General features: G+C 65.4%; 1 protein-coding gene across 6 annotated transcripts in view; it reads right to left on the reverse strand.

The window, feature by feature from the left end:
- Window positions 1–426: 426 nt before the first annotated feature.
- The window catches only part of TNS2 (tensin 2), a 56,771-nt gene continuing 39,112 nt past the window's right edge, over window positions 427–18,085 (reverse strand). For all 6 annotated transcript variants that reach the window (XM_048834756.2, XM_048834759.2, XM_048834757.2 and 3 more), the window contains 24 exons: window positions 17,812–17,861; window positions 17,381–17,552; window positions 16,774–16,824; window positions 16,471–16,593; window positions 16,191–16,255; window positions 15,522–15,605; window positions 15,258–15,370; window positions 14,558–14,618; window positions 14,391–14,466; window positions 13,802–13,931; window positions 13,303–13,368; window positions 12,793–12,909; window positions 9,740–11,170; window positions 9,304–9,460; window positions 7,963–8,822; window positions 7,208–7,294; window positions 6,322–6,453; window positions 5,845–5,937; window positions 5,280–5,357; window positions 4,564–4,641; window positions 3,948–4,116; window positions 3,513–3,581; window positions 2,917–2,946; window positions 427–1,815 (listed from right to left, as the gene is read on the reverse strand). In XM_048834756.2, coding sequence (XP_048690713.2) covers window positions 1,674–1,815; window positions 2,917–2,946; window positions 3,513–3,581; window positions 3,948–4,116; window positions 4,564–4,641; window positions 5,280–5,357; window positions 5,845–5,937; window positions 6,322–6,453; window positions 7,208–7,294; window positions 7,963–8,822; window positions 9,304–9,460; window positions 9,740–11,170; window positions 12,793–12,909; window positions 13,303–13,368; window positions 13,802–13,931; window positions 14,391–14,466; window positions 14,558–14,618; window positions 15,258–15,370; window positions 15,522–15,605; window positions 16,191–16,255; window positions 16,471–16,593; window positions 16,774–16,824; window positions 17,381–17,552; window positions 17,812–17,861 — 4,434 coding nt within the window. In that variant the 3' untranslated portion in view covers window positions 427–1,673. The remainder of the gene's footprint in view (window positions 1,816–2,916; window positions 2,947–3,512; window positions 3,582–3,947; window positions 4,117–4,563; window positions 4,642–5,279; window positions 5,358–5,844; window positions 5,938–6,321; window positions 6,454–7,207; window positions 7,295–7,962; window positions 8,823–9,303; window positions 9,461–9,739; window positions 11,171–12,792; window positions 12,910–13,302; window positions 13,369–13,801; window positions 13,932–14,390; window positions 14,467–14,557; window positions 14,619–15,257; window positions 15,371–15,521; window positions 15,606–16,190; window positions 16,256–16,470; window positions 16,594–16,773; window positions 16,825–17,380; window positions 17,553–17,811; window positions 17,862–18,085) is intronic.

Genomic DNA, 18,085 nt, shown 5'->3' on the forward strand with positions numbered 1-18,085 from the left:
ATCCCGGGAGTCATTGCACCATCTGGACCCAGCCCCCACGGGAGCTCCTTCTCCCTCCTTCCCTTCCCGCTTGCTGGCTGAGTTCTCCCTTGCTGCTCCGATCCGACAAGGGGCTGGGTCTCTCACTCCCCTCAGCCCCTTTCCCAAATTCCAGGCTCGGCTCGGCCCGGTAGGCGCAAAGATGGGCCTGGAGGCAGCTTGCCCAGAGCAGTGAGCCGGGCTACACAGCGGGGCAGACGCCTGGCGCCAGCTGGGAGGCATGGCGGGGGGGGAGGGCGTATTTTCCCCCGGCAGGTTGTTCTAGGGCAGTTACAAGTGGGATCCGAGAGCTTCCGTCGAAATTTGTACAAAGGAGAAAAAAAGACGCGGCTGGCTAAGGCCCCACGTTCCACTCCCCCCAGTAGACGGCAGAGAGACGCCTCTGCCTGGAGGTCATATAAATTCTTTATTAGACAAAAATAGATCTCTTCTCTTAATTAAATCGCCCCCCCCACGGAGCGAGGCCTTCGGCAGCGGCCGGCTGCAGCCCTTCCTCCGCACTGGAGGCAGATGGCGAAGCAGCGGCTGTGGGGCGTTGGCTGGGCCCCAGCTGCCTCTCCCCCCAAGGCGCTGGTGCTCTCGGGCAGCAGGGCCAGAGTCGGCCCTGCCTGCGCTGGCGGGGTCTCGGCTGTGGGAGCAGCCCGCCCCTGTAGGCAGCTGGCCCGCCGCGAAACAACCGCCCCCTCGCATTGGGGCTGACGTTGCACTTGCTAACTCTCCCACTGCTGGGCGGGGGCCTTGGGGATAGAACCCAGGAGTCCTAGTACCCAGCCCCGCCCCCGCTCTAGGTCCCACACCCCTCCATGAGCTGGGAATAGAACCCAGGAGTCCTAGCACCCAGCCCCGGCCCCGCTCTAGGTCCCACGCCCCTCCATGAGCTGGGACTAGAACCCAGGAGTCCTGAGCGCCAGCCCCACTCCTCCTTTAACCCCCTAGACCACGCTGGCTCTGCTCTTGAATCCTGTCAAAGCCAAGTGCCCGCACCGATCAGGCCGGGAGCATGAACTTGTCCCTCCCACTCCCTCGGCGCCCGGCAACCCCAGGCAGGGCCGGGCACCCTGGGGTGGGCCCTGGCCTTGCTAAACGCCGCACGCTCCTGCCCCCTGCTCCTTCAGCACTTACAGCTTCTCAGACACTTCCCCCTCCAGGATCCCTCATCCCCTTGGCAACGGCCCAGCCCCTGGCTGCCCACCTCTTCCATGCCCCCCACTGTCTCCAGTGACCCTGCACCCCCCGAGGCCACCCCCTTCCACAGCCCTGAGCATTAACCCCTGCTGTGCCACCACAGGGTGTGAGACCGAACCGGGCCCCCCCGTTAGGAAGGTGCCTTTGGTTTTTGGTGGCTCTGAGGGGGTTAAAGCTTTGAGCTGGGGGGGGGGGGGAAGGGCTAGATGAGAAACCCCCCCCTCCCCATCCCAACTGACGGGAGAGAGGGATCAGGCCTGTGTGAGGGTCAGCAGACGGGTGGGCCGCACCCGCAGGCCAGCCCCTGCCCCCGCTGGGAGCCGCTGCCCCCTGCGTGGCTGGGCGCTGGCCGGGGAGGGCGGGGGGGGGGGGGGGAAGGGGCAGGGCTGGCGTCTCTCTGCGGGCCGTGGGCGAAGGCCAGCGCCCACGTCTCTCCTCCCCGGCCTCGCTCATTTCCGGTGCGTCCCCAGCATGACCTTGGTGATGAAGTTGACGATGGCCAAGGCCGGCTGCTCAGGGTCGAGCTCGGCGAAGAGGTGGCAGACGTTCTCGCAGGGGCTGCCCTGCTTCTTAGCCACAAAGCCGAAGAGCCTGCGAGGGAGGAGACGAAACTGGAGCGAGCCGGCCGGCAAGCCAGCTTCCCCGGCGCTGACCTGGCCCCCCGCACGGCGCTGACCTGACCCCGTGGCGCTGACCCCATGGTGCCACTCCAGCCCCACTGGGTCAAACCTGACCCCATGGTGCCACTCCAGCCCCACTGCACCCACCCCAGCCCTGCTGTGCCCACCCCGGCCCCACTGATCCCAGCCCCATTGCACCCACCGTGGCCCTGCTGACCCCAGCCCTGCTGCGCCCACCCCAGACCTGCGATGTCCACCCTGGGGGAAACAGGGTGAAATCATAAGGATGCTACAAGCAAGCGCATCCATGGGACAAACAGAAGGGCCAGCCCCAGAGCAGAGCCCTGCAGGTTACTGGACAGGGTGGAGGAGTTCCCTGGGGAAGGGTTTTTAATCTCAGCTGTGCTGGGGTCCCTGTGGGAGGGTCTGTCTGTCCTGGCCGTGCAGGGGTCCCTGGGGGAGGGTCTGTCAGCCCCGGCCGTGCAGGGGTCCCTGAGGGAAGGCTCTGTCCCGGCCGTGCAGGGGTCCCTGGGGGAGGGTCTGTCTGTCCCGGCCGTGCAGGGGTCCCTGGGGGAAGGCTCTGTCCTGGCCATGCAGGGGTCCCTGGGGGAGGGTCTATCTGTCCCGGCCGTGCAGGGGTCCCTGGGGGAGGCTCTGTCGGTCCCGGCCGTGCAGGGGTCTCTAGGGGAGGCTCTGTCGGTCCCGGCCGTGCAGGGGTCCCTGGGGGAGGGTCTGTCTGTCCCGGCCGTGCAGGGGTCCCTGGGGGAGGGTCTGTCTGTCCTGGCCGTGCAGGGGTCCCTGGGGGAGGGTCTGTCAGCCCCGGCCGTGCAGGGGTCCCTGAGGGAAGGCTCTGTCCTGGCCATGCAGGGGTCCCTGGGGGAGGGTCTGTCTGTCCCGGCCGTGCAGGGGTCCCTGGGGGAGGGTCTGTCTGTCCTGGCCGTGCAGGGGTCCCTGGGGGAGGGCTGTGCAGGTCACAGGGTCTCTGATTCTACACCAGGGCAGCCCCGTGGCTGGGCCAGGTGCGCGAGTGGGCTTTGGCTGCAGCGCTGGCCCGGCCCCTCCCTGCACTCACTTGGAGGTGGTGCCGTCCGGATTCGTCCACCTGCAGTTAAACAAACAAACAGCCCTTGTCGCTCAGCAGGGAAAATGATATTTGCTCCAAGTGACACCGATGCTAGGGGGAGCACCCGTTGACGCCAGACTCCCAGCATGGGGCTCTGTGGGGAGCGGGGCAGGAGGGCTGGCCATGGGGGGGAACTCCTGGCTACTGTAGTCCCAGTGACCCCCAGCAGGGGGTGCTGTGGGGAGTAGGGCAGGAGCGCGGGCCATTGGAGGAGCACCCGGCTACTCCAGTCCCGGCCTCTCCGCAGGGGACGCTGTGGGGAGCGGGGCAGAAGCGCAGGCTGTAAGGGAGCGCCTGGCTACTCCAGTCCCAGCCTCTCCCAGCAGGAGCGCAGGCTGTGGGGGAGCGCCCGGCTACTCCAGTCCCGGCCTCTCCCAGCAGGGGGCGCTGTGGGGAGCGGGGCAGGCGGGCAGGCCATCGGGGGAGCGCCCGGCTACTCCAGTCCCGGCCTCTCCCAGCAGGGGGCACTGTGGGGAGCAGGGCAGGAGCGCAGGCTGTGGGGGAGCTCCTGGCACCCACTGTTTGGGTGTGGACGTGTCCGATACCTCCTGTCCTGTGGGTCCGTGCTGCAGAAGGTGATGCTGGTCACAGGGTAATGGCGCCGGAAGAACAGCCTGTTGGATCAAGCCAATGGCTGGGTGTCAGTGCAGGGTGCTGGGCAGGTGGCCCGGGGCAGGGTCAGCCCCCCAGCACGAGGACGGGAGAAGGGGCAGCGAGGGGATGGGGAGGGGTATTTGCAGCACAGGGCGGAGCCTGGACAGGTGATGCCCGCCGTAGGTGGGGGGTGGGGCCTGGGATGCTCCACGGTAGGCAGAGGGTGGAAGGGATGCCCCAGAGAGGGCAGGGTTGGGGCCTGGGCAGAGCCTGGGGGTCTCCCCTTACAGATCAGGGCAGGAGGGGGACAGCGTGTGCCTGCCCAATGGGACTGCCCCCTAGGAGGGGGGCACGGTGCCTGCCCACGTGGCAGGGGAGACACTTACTTCCTCTGATTGTCTGTCAGGGTGATGCCCTGGGTCGAGACCTTGAAGTGCACGAGGCAGGCGGGCGGGCGGGGGCTGCAACTCAGGGTGCTGGCGGCCGCCTTGGCCACGGCCTGGGGGCCCGTCAGCGACTCCGTCTCCACCGAGCTGAGGTAGAGCACGCTGCAGGCTGGACAAGGGACGAGCCATCAGCACCGGGGGGCAGCCCCCAGGGGCCTCGTTCCCCCCAACCCCTGGCCTCAGCACCATGCCCCAGCCGGGGGGAGCCGGGCTGGGGCCCCCCACAGGTCTGACTGGGGAGTCAGCTGGCCCCAAACCCCACCCCCAACTCTCTGTGACCCACCAGACCCCCCTCTGCAGACTCCAACGGAGAGACCCTCCCACCCCAGTCCAGGTCTCCCGGCCAGGCCGCCCTGCGCTGCCAGGGAGGGTGGCCATGAAGCTGGGCCTGGCCTGGGCTGGCTCTGTGCTGAGTGGCCAGTGGGCGTGGGTGGGCATCTCCCAAGACCCCCCAACTTTACCCATGTGATCCCTACTGCCCCCATGCCACCGCAGCCGGCTCCCAGCCCCAAGGGGGTGCTGGGACCGCCCACCCTGCTCGGCCCGCCTGACCTACCCGCACCCTGCTTCAACAAATCAGCCGCCGTGCTCACGTTGGTGGGAATGGCCATGTCCGGGGTCTCCTCCATGGGATCTGAGCGAGAGAGGGATGCAGAGGCAGTGTGGGCTAGTGGCTGCAGCAAGCAACCAGGACTCCTGGGTTCCATTCCCAGCTCTGGGAGGGGCATGGGGGGGCTAGTGGTTAGAGCAGGGGGCGGGGCTAGTGCTGGGAGTCAGGACTCTTGGATTCCATTCCCAGCTCTGCCAGGGGCCACGCCCTGGGGACAAGGACTCCTGGGTTCACCTGTCTGTGCGGCCTGAGTTCGTGTCAGTGTGGGTGATGGGGATCTGGCCTGCTAACAGCAAAGCAAGCCCTTGTTTCGGGGGGGATCTGGGTGCTGCCCTCATGGAGCAGAGGGGCCCTGGGCTTGTGGCCTTGTCCAAGCAGCCAGGAACCGCCTCGGCCAGGGCTGAGGGATGCAGGCGGGATTCAAACCTGTGGGTAGCGCCCCCTTGTGGGAGAACGCAGTCAGGGCAGGGCCTCCCTCTCTGCTGACAGAGGGGTGCAGGGCGGGAGGTGCGGGGAAGGGTGCTGCCCCCTCCCTGGGTGCCCGAGTGGGTGTGTGCAGAGCATGTTCTGCAGCAGTGTCAGATGGGACCATCGCCACGGGCCCCTGGGGCTGAGAGGTCTCCAGAGCCGGGGCTGGGGGTGCCCCCTCCCTGGGTACCCACCTCTGCTGGGGATCCGGAGCTTGCAGGGCAGAGAGATGGGGGTGATGGAGTGCTGCGAGACCAGGGCGGGCAGGCTTCCTGTAGGGCACACACACAATCAGCTTCCCCTGCCCCAGCCCCTTCCCCGGGCCCACAATCAGCGGCTCCTCTGGCACCTGCCCCCACCCAGCCCTCTTCCCCATGCACCCACCCTGGCCCCCTTCCTCGATGCCCTTTGCTACCCAACGCCCGAGCTCTGATGTCCTTCTGCTTTCACCCCCTCCAAGACCCCGAAGCAGGTCCAGCCTGCTGCCCCTCCCCTCTCCCCGCCACTGCACCCCAGACTCCCCCCTGCAGGCAGCGAAGGGGTGGGGGGCAGAAGCCCCAAGCGGCGGCTGGGGTGAGGGACAAGCTGGCGTCTTTGCAGGAGACCCAAGGCCAAGCTCCGTGCCTGGAATGGGCTGGGGTGGCAAGATGCCCCCTGCTGCAGGTGCTGATCGCTCAGTGGTCGACATGCCAAGGGCTGGCAGCCAAGGGCCGGGGAGTTGAAGGACATGAGTGGGGGTCCCCCACCCCCATCACTCACCGAAATAGGGTTCATTCTGGCAGCCCTTGATCTTCACCCCCTTGGGGCCTGTCTCAATCAGGAAGTGACGCACCAGCTGCTCCATGGGGTCACCTGGGCAGGGACCCAGCCAGGTGAGAGACCCTCGCTGCAGACCCGCCGCCCCTCCCCAAGCCCCACGCCCTGCCTCCTCCTTGGTGCCGGTGGGACTGGGAGTACCCTGGCAATGGGGTGGGCACCAGCTCCCAAAGGGCAATGGAAGGGCTAGTAGGGTAGGGGAGGGGGTTGGCAGTCAGGACTCCAGGGTTCTGTTCCTGGCTCTGGGAAGGGAACGGGCTCTAGTAGTTTGAGCAGGAACGAGCCCAGGAGCCAGGACTCCTGGGTTCTCTTCCCAGCTTCCTGCCCCAGAGTCTGTGCCTCAGTTTCCCCACCTACAACCTGGGGGTAATGGTCATCGGTTCCTGCTGTGGGGCTCAGCCGGGAGTGTCTGCGCCTTACCTTTGGAAGGGAGGGTGAGGCAGTTGGCCGGGGGCGTCGCCACTTTCAGAGCCAGCCCGTAGGCACCTTGGAAGGAGTTGCTGTCACGGATGAGGAAGCAGCCGGGCTCCTTGTCCTTCAGCAGGGCGATGGCTGCTCGAGGGGGACGACAAGGGGAAGAGCCTGTTTGAGCTTCCTGTGTCAGCCGTCACCCTGCCCGCTCCTCTGCCAGCTGTCGCCTTGCCTACATTGCCCACGAGGGAGGATCTGTGGAGAGAACCACGGCTCCCTCCCACGAGTCCCCTAGCCCTGTAGCAGCCAAGCCCCGTGGTGCAGGTGGGGTGCCATTCAGGGGGGAAGCTGCCTCCTGCCCCACAGGGGTTCATGCCCAGACGGCGCCCGCTGCATGGCCCTGGCCGGGATGGAATTCGGGCTGCATGTCCCAGCCTGCCCCTCCATACAGACTGACTGGGGTGACTGGACAGCCGAGCTCTGAGGATGCCCCTGGTGTCCTGGATGGTTCTATATGGGAGGGGTGTGCGGCCTTCTAGTTAGGTTTGGGGGGCGGGAGGGGCGAGGCTGAGAGCCAGGACTACTGGGTTCTATCGCCAACTGTAGGGTTCTGATGGGAGTGGGGTCTAGTGGTTAGAACAGGGTGGCAGCTGTCAGGACGCCTGGGTTCTGATGGGAGTGGGGTCTAGTGGTTAGAGCAGGTGGAATTTGGCCCTCTGGGTTCTAGTCCCAGCTCTGGAAGCTGAGCGCAGCCTGGAGCAGGAGTGCAGGTCTAGGGAAAGATTTTTCCTACTTAAAAATATATCACATGGCTGCTGCTAAATTCTAACCAACCCGTGTGTGAACTGAATCAAGGTAAGCCCCGCTCCCCCCGCCCCCCCCCAGCACACTGTACCTTGGTCCCGGGACAGGTTGGGTTTATACCAAAACTTGGACGTATCCTGGACAAATTTGACGTTGCTGTGGCTCTCCGGCTGCGTGTCTGAAAGGGAACAGCGGCCCCCGGTGAGCCGGACGGGGATGCCGGTGAAAGAAACCCTTGCTCACGTTTCAAGGGGGAACCTACTAAACTGGGGGGGGGGGGGGGGAGTATCTCACCTTCCGTCATTGCTTCCAGCTCAGCCTCTCCCAGCAGGGGCGCTGTAGGGAGTGGGGCAGGAGCGCTGGCCGTAGTGGGAGTTCCCAGCTACTCTGCCTGGCCTCTCCCAGCAGGGGCTTTGTAGGGATCGGGGCAGGAGCACTGGCCATAGCAGGAGTTCCCAGATACACTGCCTGGCCTCTCCCAGCAGGGGGCGCTGTAGGGAGCAGGGCAGGAGTGCTGGCCGTAGCAGGAGTTCCCAGATACACTGCCCGGCCTCTCCCAGCAGGGGCTTTGTAGGGATCGGGGCAGGAATGCTGGCCGTAGCAGGAGTTCCCAGATACTCTGCCTGGCTGCTCCCAGCAGGGGCTTTGTAGGGATCGGGGCAGGAATGCTGGCCGTAGCAGGAGTTCCCAGATACACTGCCCGGCCTCTCCCAGCAGGGGGCGCTGTAGGGATCGGGGCAGAAATGCTGGCTGTGGGGCAGCTCAGACCCTCACTGCCTGGGCTGGCGGATTATGAAAGGACCCTGGTGCCATCCTCCCATCCCCGCAGCGGAGCCTATCTCCCACCTGGGTCTGGCCTGGCGGTGTCGGGCGCGAAGGTGACGTGGTGGCCTGTCCCGGTGCCACGTCCTGGGGGCGAGCTCCTCTCCCAGCTGCCAGCCGCTGGTGTGTGGCGCTTCTCGGGCAACGGCGGCTGCTGCAGTGAATCGCAGGCGTGGCCCTGGCTGGGGGAGCCCGGGGGCAGCGGGCTCCTCTCCCCGCCCGAGTAGTAGGCTGTGGTGATGGGGAAGGCAGGGGTCGGGGAGCACTGCAGGTCGGAGGGGCAGTAGGGGGCTGGGACCTGCACGCTGATGGGGCTCGGGAGGGGGCTGCCGTTGGGGCAGCGGGCCAGGGTGCCCGGGGCCAGCTCGGCTCTGTCACTATGCAGGTGCCCGTTGTAGGGGGCTGGGTTCCTGAGCGTAGCTGTCGCTCTGCAGCTGGCACAGGCCGGGCTGTGGATGGGCGCGGTCGGGGGGCTGCGTTGGTCCAGCCTGTCCATGCCAGGAGGCAGCGGATGTGCTGGGGTCCCATTGCTGGGGGATGAATCAGGGGAGACAGCTGGGTAGCTGGGGCCATTCAGGTGACGCGGGCTGTCTCCCGGGTTCACCCTGGATAGGCCGGTGCCCTGGGGCGGGCTGGCGGGACTGTGGGCTCGGAGACAGGGCTGCCTTGGGGCCGGCCCATTGGACTGGGCCCTGGAGGTGGCTCCGTGGGCACAGGCCTGTGTTGGAGAAGGGGGCTGTGTGGGGCTGGGCGTGGCCCCTGGCAGGACTAAGCTCATCTCTGGGGTTCTCTTGTCGCTGGGTGGGGCTGTGTCCTCGGGGCTGGAGCATGCCGAGCTCTCCTGCAGGCTGGCAGCCGGGGTGCTGCCTTTGGGCATCGCCGGGCTGTGGAATCACAGAGGGGGCACACTCAGTATCACCCTAGGCACCAGCCAGCACATGAGGGGCAGGGCACAGTACAACCCACAACACTGGGGCCAAGGGCCCACAAAGGGCAAACAGAAGCTTGTGCCAGGGCAGCAGGGCACAAGCTGGTGCTTCCCCGGGGGACCCCAAGAGGCTGTTCCTAGTGGGGACGACTGTCCCCTGGCCAGGGGCAGGGAGCTTCGACCCTGGGACAGCTGGTGCAGGGGGAGCAGTGCCCTGGCACCGGGGGCATCAACCTGTCACTCCCAAGGGGTGTTGGGGGCCTGGCAACTGACAGGGGAGCTGGTCTCCTTTGAGTGTGTGTGTGTGGGGAGACTGCTTCTGGCCCTAGGACCCCTCTGCCACTGGGCCTTGCTGCGCCCACCCTGGGATCTCTGGGTCTCTGCCGCATGGGTGACTCCATAACCACCCCCCGCCCTGCACAGTGGGTGGCACGCACCTGTCTTTGCTCTGCACCGGGCTGCTGGTGTGCAGAGGAGTTGGCGGGCCTGACAGCTCGGGGGGCGCGGGGCAGGCGGCGTGAGCCTCCCAGGGGGGCTGGCGCAGGGAGCCAGGGGCGTCTCGCCAGGGTGCCTCGTCCCCAGGGCCCTGCATCTCTGGGGGGAGAGCAGCCAGCGTGAAAGGCAGGCCATGCCCCCCACCCTCCTGGCTGTCAGCCAGATTTCCCCCCTCCCCATCGGCCACATACCAGCCCGCTCCCCCCACAGCTATAAGCCACCCACCACCCCCTTTTAGCCACCATCAGTCCTCTCCCCTGCGTGGCTGTTGGCAAGATTACCCATCCCTCCATTAGTCACACACCAGCCCTCTCCCCCCAGGGCCACTAGCCAGTCCCCAGGCCTGGTAGCCAGTGCCATGCCATATTAGGGACTCACCGGCAGGCGTCCGGTCCTGGTGCCCCAGGCGTGGATAGCCCTGGCCTGTCTCCAGGGACTGGGGCTCGTAGCTTTGCTTCCTGGAGGCCGGGTAGGCTGAGCTGACAGGGGACGCCGAGCTGGATGGGGGCGAGTGGTAGCCCGGCGTGTCCGGGGGGGAGGCGCAGGGCCTGGCTGGGGACCGGCCATAGAAGGGTGGCTGGGGGCAATGGGTGGGGGGGCCACAGGCGTAGGCGCCGTGGGGCAGCAGGGCGGGGTAGGGTGGGCCATAGCGGTAGTGGAAGGGCTCCAGGCTCTGCTCCATGCCCTTGTGATGGGCATGGCCCTTCTGATGGGCGCCGGGCATGGGCTGTGCCGGGTAGCTGTGGCCAAAGTGCACCGGCATCTTGGCATGGGCGGGCTCGAACTCAAAGACCTCGTGATGCCCCCGGGTACGCTGGCTGTAGGCGGCCGGCATCAACAGGGGCAGGGACTGGCCGGGGTGCCCTGACCGGGACAGGGGGGACTTGGCACGCTCATGGGCCCACTCCTCGGGCTCGCGGCTGCCCAGGTGCAGGCCGTAGAAGGCGGTGGTGGGGGGCAGGCCGGCTTCCTCGTGAACCTTCTCCTGGCAGTCCTGGCACGGGCACAGCTCCAAGCCGCACGCGGGCTCCTCCTCCAGGATCAGCACCTCCCGGTAGCTGGGCGGCTTGTAGGCCAGGTCCTCCCGCTTACCGGGGCTGTGGGGCAGCTCGTAGGCGTAGGGGTGGGCGAGGGGCTGCAGGCCCTCGGAGAGGGAGCGATACACCCGCCGTTTCTCCCCCGGCCCGGTCTCCTGCGGCAGGCAGGGGTAGCCCTCGGCGGGGTGCAAGTGGACCCCGTTGGTGCTGTACACCAGGCGCCGGCGCTCCAAGGTGCCCTCTGGCCTGTAGTAGGCGCCATTGGGCAGCCTCTCGGGGCTGTGGGCGCCCGGGCAGCTCTGCGAGCGGTAGCCCAGGCGGCAGGAGCAGTGGCGGGTCAGGCCGGGGCGCCGGCTGGGGTACGCCAGAGGCCCGAAGGGGCTCATTTCCACCAGCTCATCTTCCAAGATGGCCGTCTCCCTGTCCCTGGCCCCGTTGCTGGGCGGGCATCCCCCCAGCTCCCGGTGCGGGGATGCCCCGCTCTGTTGTTTGGGGGTCTCCGGCCTGGCCTTGACCCCGAAGCCCCCGAGCAGCCTGTCCAGCTCCTCCCTCTCAGCCGGCGTGGGCAGCGGCTTGGCGGGAGGGGAGGGTTCGGCCAGCATGGAGGAGTGGCCCGAGTCGCTGCTGACGGAGAGGAAGCGGCTGCCCTGCTGGGTGGAGTCGGCACTGGCCGGGCTCCCGCTGCCGCCGCCGGAGAAGCCGCTCAGGTTCCGCTTCTTCTTGATCTTGGCGTAGAGGCTGCCGTCGATGGGGCCGCGGGTGTGGGACATGTCTGTGGGGGAGCAGACAGCAGGGCCCAGTCAGGGCTGTCCTCGGGCACCGACCGCACAGGGATGCCAGGACGTGTGATCGGCCAGCAGGGTGGGGTTCGTCCCTGCCAGCAGGGGGCAGCACACACGCACACGTACACAGGAGGGCTCATCCTCGCCAGCAGGGGGCAGCAGAGACACACTCACACACACAGAGCAGGTCTCATCCCCTCCAGCAGAGGGCAGCAGGGACACACACACACGGAGAAGGTCTCATCCCCTCCAGCAGTGGGCAGCATGGACCCACACACACACTATGCAGGGCTCATCTCCGCTGACAGGGGCAGCAGGGACACACACACACACACACACACACACACACCCTAACTTCCATTCATACCTTTGAAAATCTCACTGACAACCACAAAACGAAACCCACAACAACTTCATGAACACAGAGAGCCTCCCCCACAAAAAAGTTACACACACGTAAAGTTACACACACACACACACATACAGAGACGCAACCCAAAGAGGCACATACAGACATGAACACACACGTGTCCTCACAGACACACATGCACGACTTCAGAAATTCACTTAGACTCGTTCCACCAGGGGGTGCTAGACCCCAGGAACAACCCTTCCTGCCAATGACCAAATATCCCGGAACCATTACTTTCCCACAAATCCCCTGGTGGTTTAAGACATTCATTTTCTGCCCCCGCCCCAGCCCCCCAAACCCTCCCCCAATCAGAGAAGCCATCACAGATCCTCATGTCAATCCCTTTGTCAATTCACTCCCCTTGGTTTGGAATCTCTCTCTACAAAACTGTAGGTCCTACACAAACACTGGCTCTTGCTTCAGGGGTGGGTTTTGCTGCTGCCCCTTCTCTCCCTGTGGTAGGCGCTGTACATATGTCACAAGCAGCTGGCCCCAAAGCGATCGCCATTAGAGCCAGTCGTGCATTTACTGACAAACCGGCGTGGGGGGGGGGGGGGGAATTCGTGAAGACAAATGCTGATTTAGCAGAAATGGTTTGTGAAGCCAGGGCAGGGGCGGCAAGTCCCCCAGTTCGAGCTGTGTCTGGAAAAAAGTTTTGACAATTTCGAAAGAAAACGTTCCAGTTTCCCAGTTCGTAATGACTTTTTGTGCTGCAATTTTGGCTCATTAGAGTGAAAAAACATTGCGTGGGGGGAGAGGAAGAAAGGTCAAAATTGAACCAAAACGGTTCCAAGTGATCAAAACAAAACATTGACCCAGTGACCCAAACTGACATATTTTCCCCAGTTTTTTGGGTCACGTTTTTGGAGGTTTTGACTTTTCGTCCTGATTTGGGAGAGGAACATTTTTGAAACTCTGGAAAATATTCGTGGGACAGGAAAACCATCTCCCTCCTCACAGTCTGAAGAGACAAAGGGCAGGAGGGGAAACTGAGGCAGAGAGAGGGGCAGCAGCTTGGCCAAGGTCCCAGGGCAGCGGCTGAGCTGAGAAGAGAAGCCAGGTGTCCTGACTTCCAACCAGCCCCGTAGTCACATTGTTCTCTATGGGTGGCCCCACTGCCCTGGCCAGTCACCCCTGTGGCATACGGGAGCGGGTGGCTGGGGGTGGCTGTGCCCAGGCCCTGCCGGTGCCCGGACGTACCTTCTAGGCTGTCCTCGTGGTGCAGGTTGAAGTTCTCGTAGGAGTCCCAGCGCACCATGGGATCGGAGATGTTATAATCCACTGTGATGGATGGGCTGTTCCGTAAGGTCTCCAGGCCTGAGGGGAGAGAACTGGTGAGGGCCACGGGCTGGGGCAGCCCTCCGTCTGGGAAATGGGCCCTTTGTGGGCTGCTCCCTCCGTGAGGGACTGGGCTGAGAGCAGCCTAGCTGGGGGGGTGGGGGGTCTCCTGGCTGTTGGGGGGCTCCCACCAGCTGGGGGGGATCTCCTGGCTCGGGGGGTCCTCCCAGCCTGGCTCAGGGCAATGGGACTTCTGGCTTGGAGGTGTCAATCCTGGCTCGCTGTGGGGGTGGGGGGTGTCCTACCGGCTTGGCCCAGGGGGCAGGGGATTCCTGGGCGAGCTTGGCTCAGCGCAGCAAGGTGGGGGAGGCTTAGGGGGTGCTACCACTGTGCGGGGGAACTTTCCCCCCTCCCTGCCTGCCAGCCCCTCACCTTTCATCTTCTCAGGGCCGGAAGAGAAGACGAACTCCACGCTGGCTTCAAAGGGGAAGCGCTCGTCTGGGGAGAAGAAAGGAGAGCGTAGCACACGGTGAACAGAGGAGCTTTTGGCTGAGGGTACAGCAAGAGGGGGTGGGAGGTCCCAGGCATGAGGGGGCAGGGGGAGCAGAGGGGTCCCAGGCACGAGGGGGCAAAAGGGAGCCAGGGGTCCTGGGTATGAGGGGGCAGGGGAAGAAGAGGGGTCCTAGGTACAAGGGGGAAGGGGGGATCCCGGGGTCCCAGGTACAAGGGGGCAGGGGAAGCACAGGGGTCCCAGGTACGAGGGGGCCAAGGAGAGCAGAGGTTCCTGGGTATGAGGGGGCCAGGGGGAGCAGAGGGGTCCCAGGTATTGGGGCAGGGCAGGTCACTGCCACGAGGTGCGTACAGGGTTCTGAGCTGCATGCTGACGCCCCGTTTGGAGCCTGCCCATGGTACCGCCCCCTGCCCTGCTCACCTTGCCAGGCCTCGTCCAGCTCATCCTTCCCGAACCAGAGCTGGGTGCCGTGGATGGTGCACGTGTGGAATTGGATGCGGAAAACCACGTCCCGGTCAGAGCTGCAAGTCTGCTTGTGGTAGCACTTCACCTGGGGGGGGTGAAGGTGGAATCAGCCCTGCCGTGGCCCCCCCCGGGCACATGCAAACCCACGGACACGCCCACAGCCCCCCATGCACACCCACGTCTGTGCACACACACACACACGTGGATCACCCCATCTGCAAACAGAGGCACACTCATACACACCCATTGTGCACGCTGACACCCCCATGCTCGCACACACACACACACACGGGCACACTCACCCCCCATTTGTGCACACTGGCACCCCCCCATCCTGGGTGTGCACAGCCCCATGCTCACACCTGTTGTCTGCCTTGCAGAGCTGTCTGGCAGGCAATCGAGCCTCAGCCCCCCAGTTCCTCCTGCTCTGTTGCTAGCAGCCTGCTGAGCCCGGGCTCAGAGCTGGTGGTGGTGGGCTCTGGACTTTGTGCCCACTCCTTACCCGGCAGAGCCCCCCCCCCTTCCTGGAGCTGGCCGTACTCACCATCACGTCCCCTTTCAGCAGCAGGGCTGGCTCCAGGGTGACACACAGCTTCTGGGGGCCGGGGCCCGGGACGCTGCTGCAAGGGAGGGCAGAGAAACACGGGGCTGGGGTCAGAGCATTGGGGGACGGGCCCAGCAGCTCCCAAGCAGCAGGTGCCTCATACTCACTAGATCCCCGAGGTGTAGACGAGCTGCATGGACTGGTAGATCTTCAGGAAGGGCTGGTAGCCTAGGGCGGGATGGGGAGAGGGGGCAGAGGGTAAGGGGGCAGGCTGCTTCAGCCAAGGGCTGAGCCAGTCTGGCAGGGAGCCCTCGTAACTGGCTCAGGACACAGGGGCATGAGCTCCCTGGCGAGGGTGCAATGCCACACCCATGCGTGCAGGCCCAAACAGCTGGTTCACACGCGTCTGTGCCCCGGGACTCCTGGGAGTGCACGACGCAACGCGGGCCCACTTTGCACACGCCTGCAGGTTTGGGCATGTGAGCGTGCCCGTTTTGCACACCCCAGCACATTCGCACCCGTGTGAGCGTGCCCATCGTGCACATGCCGATGGGCGAGTGTGTGTGCACGTGTGCCCATTTTGCACACATCAGCAAGTTGACGAGTGCTCATTTGCACGCACCCGTTGGGTTGGCGTGCACGCAAGCATACACGTTGTGCACGGGTCTGCAGGTTCACACATGCGTACTCACTTGTGCGTGCGAGTGTGAGCATGCACATTTTGCACACGATGGCAGGCTCACCCACATGCGTGCGCTTGCTTTGCGCACGGTGGCTGGTTCCACCTGCATGGGTGCCCACCTGTTGCACGTGGGAGCGTCGGCAGGCACCCGGGGCCGGAGTCTGCGTGTGCCCCGTGGCACTCACCTCCGCTGGCCTCGAAGCTGGGGATGGCGGGAATAAGGACGTGGTGCAGGAACAGGGTGTTGCTATTCATCTTGATGGTGCCCGACAGCAGCCCGCTGAAGTACTTGATGTACCTGGGGGGTTCAGGGGGGACAGCTCAGCCCCAGGGTCCTGGCCCTCCCCGCACTGGAGCGGGCGGGCGGGGAGGGGCCAGCCAGTGGGGACCCTCCCCTGTCCCTTAATGGTCACCACATCCCCCTCCTCTGCCTCTCCCCCCCACCTCACCTTTTCTGGGATGGCTGCAGGGACGCGGCTACTTTGTCCTCGCAGAATTTCCGCATGGTCAGAGTGCCAAGGGCCTGGTCCGCGCTGCGGGGGAGAGCACAGGGGTCAGCGCGGGAGCCCCCGGCCGCCAGAGCGACCCCTGGGCTCGGGGCCTGACTCTGCTCCAGGGGAGGGGAGAGAGGGGAGCAGAGGAGTGTGAGGGAAGGAAGAAAGGTGTGGGGAACTGCCCTGGGGGGTGGGGGGAACAGCCAGGGCCGGGGGGGGTATTGGTGGAGGGGGTGGGAGTGGGGAGGGGAAGAGCCCTGGGGGGTGGGGGGAACAGCCAGGCTTGGGGGGAGGCTGGGTGGGAGTGGCGAGGGGGTGGGGGGAAGAGCCAGGGTGGGGAGGCAGGGGAGGCTGGGTGGAGGGGGTGGGAGTGGGGAGGGGAAGAGCCCTGGGGGGTGGGGGGAACAGTCAGGGCAGGGGGGGAAGGCTGGGGGGAGTGGGGAGGGGAACAGCTCTGGGGGTTGGGGGGAACAGTTGGGGGTGGGAGGTAACTGCCCTGGGGCAGTGGGGCTGGGCCAAGGGGAAGCAGCCAGGGCGGGGCCGGAAATAGGGAAAGGGGACGAGCACACGCCAAGGGATGGGGGGTCAGCCGGGAGGGAAGCTCACCGCCCCCCCACTCCGTACCTAGCAGAGATCTTGCTGTAGTGCATATAGGCGGCCACGATGACGCCCGTCTTGCCCTTGTTCCCCTGCAGCGGAGAGAGAGCGTCAGGGCCGGCGTCCCCCCCAACCCCCCCAGCACTGCCAGGGCCCTGCAGGGTTGGGTCCCTGCTGCAGCCCAACCCCCAAAGCAGCATGACCCCGCCACGGGTCAGGGGCACTGCCCGCCCCAACCTCCCCCCATTCCTCGCTGTGCCCCTCCTCAGCCCCCCGCCTGCCCCCCAGCTCCACCCTGCCCCCTCACCTTGCAATGCAGCACCACGACGTGCTGGGGGTCCGAGTTCAGCCAGGTCTCCATGGCTTTGCAGATGGAGCAGATCTTGTCCAGGGGGGGCGCGTGCATGTCCGGCCAGCCGAAATCCTGAACCTGCGCCACGTTGGGGTGCAAGCAGTTAGATTCCTCCTCCCACCCCCAACACAGCCAGCTGGGAAGGGCCAGCTCAGAGCTAGAGAGTGGGGTCCCCCTGCCCCCTCCCTGGAAATGGTGCCCTTCCCTGGGAGAACCCAGGGATCTCCCGGAGGACGTGGGGTGCCCCTCCCCTCTCACCTTGGGGTTCAGCCTGCTGATATCATGGCGCTTCTCGGACAGGTTGAAAAGCTGCAAGGCAGAGAGCGAGCTCATTGGCTGCCGGACCACGACTGTATCCTCCCCCTGCTCCCATCCTCCCCTGCTCTAACCACTAGAGCCCACTCCCCGCCCAGAGCTGGGATAGAACCCAGGAGTACTGGCTCCCATCCTCCCCTGCTCTAACCACTAGAGCCCACTCCCCGCCCAGAACTGGGATAGAACCCAGGAGTCCTGGCTCCCATCCTCCCCTGCTCTAACCACTAGAGCCCACTCCCCGCCCAGAACTGGGATAGAACCCAGGAGTCCTGGCTCCCATCCTCCCCTGCTCTAACCACTAGAGCCCACTCCCCGCCCAGAGCTGGGATAGAACCCAGGAGTCCTGGCTCCCATCCTCCCCTGCTCTAACCACTAGAGCCCACTCCCCGCCCAGAACTGGGATAGAACCCAGGAGTCCTGGCTCCCATCCTCCCCTGCTCTAACCACTAGAGCCCACTCCCCGCCCAGAGTTGGGATAGAACCCAGGAATCCTGGCTCCCAACCCCCTCGCTCTAACCACTAGCCCCAGCTGCCTTTCCCTGTCCCCTACCGTGTACTTATCCTCATGCTTGGACTTGAGCATCTGCGCCACCTCGCGCAGGTTGCCGCGGTAGCGCTGCTCCTCCAGGGCAGGGGGGAAGAAGACGGAGATGATGCGCTCAGTGATGTAGGTCAGGTCGAAGTCATACTTGCGCTCCATCACGTGGTCCAGGCTGAAGCTCCTGGGGTGGGGGGTGAGTGTCGGGGTGTACCAGCTCCTGGGGGTATCCCACCCCTGCAGGGTGGGCAGCTCCCTGGGGTATCGCACCCAACTAGCAGGGTGCCTGGCTTTACCCCACCTCGTGCAGCCCATTGATGTACCCCCGGATCAGCAGTGGATCCCCCCACTCGGTGTCTGAGCCAAACCCCCCCCCCCCATGGCAGGGGCAGCGGGCAAGGAGCAGGCTACGAACCGTACCCTCCCCGGCCTCACCCACTCACCTGGGCAGCGTGCTCCGTTGCTTCGAGGTGTGGAGGGATTTGGTGGAGCCCTGGGGGATGAGAGGGGAGGGGGGATGCCGGTCAGCGTGGGGAAATCTGGGGTCCCCGTGGCCCCGTGTTAACTCCTTGGCACCGAACCACAGCCCCGGGCCCAGGCTGCTGGGGGGTCGGGGACGGGAAGCAGGGTGGGAACGGCCCGGGAGAGCGGGGAGCGCCTGTGACAGGTCCCGCCCGGGCCCAGCCTGCAACTCGCGATCCCCCGGGGGGATGTCAG

The sequence above is a fragment of the Caretta caretta genome, chromosome 20 (genome assembly GCF_965140235.1).
Source record: "Caretta caretta isolate rCarCar2 chromosome 20, rCarCar1.hap1, whole genome shotgun sequence".
NCBI lineage: Eukaryota > Metazoa > Chordata > Testudines > Cheloniidae > Caretta > Caretta caretta.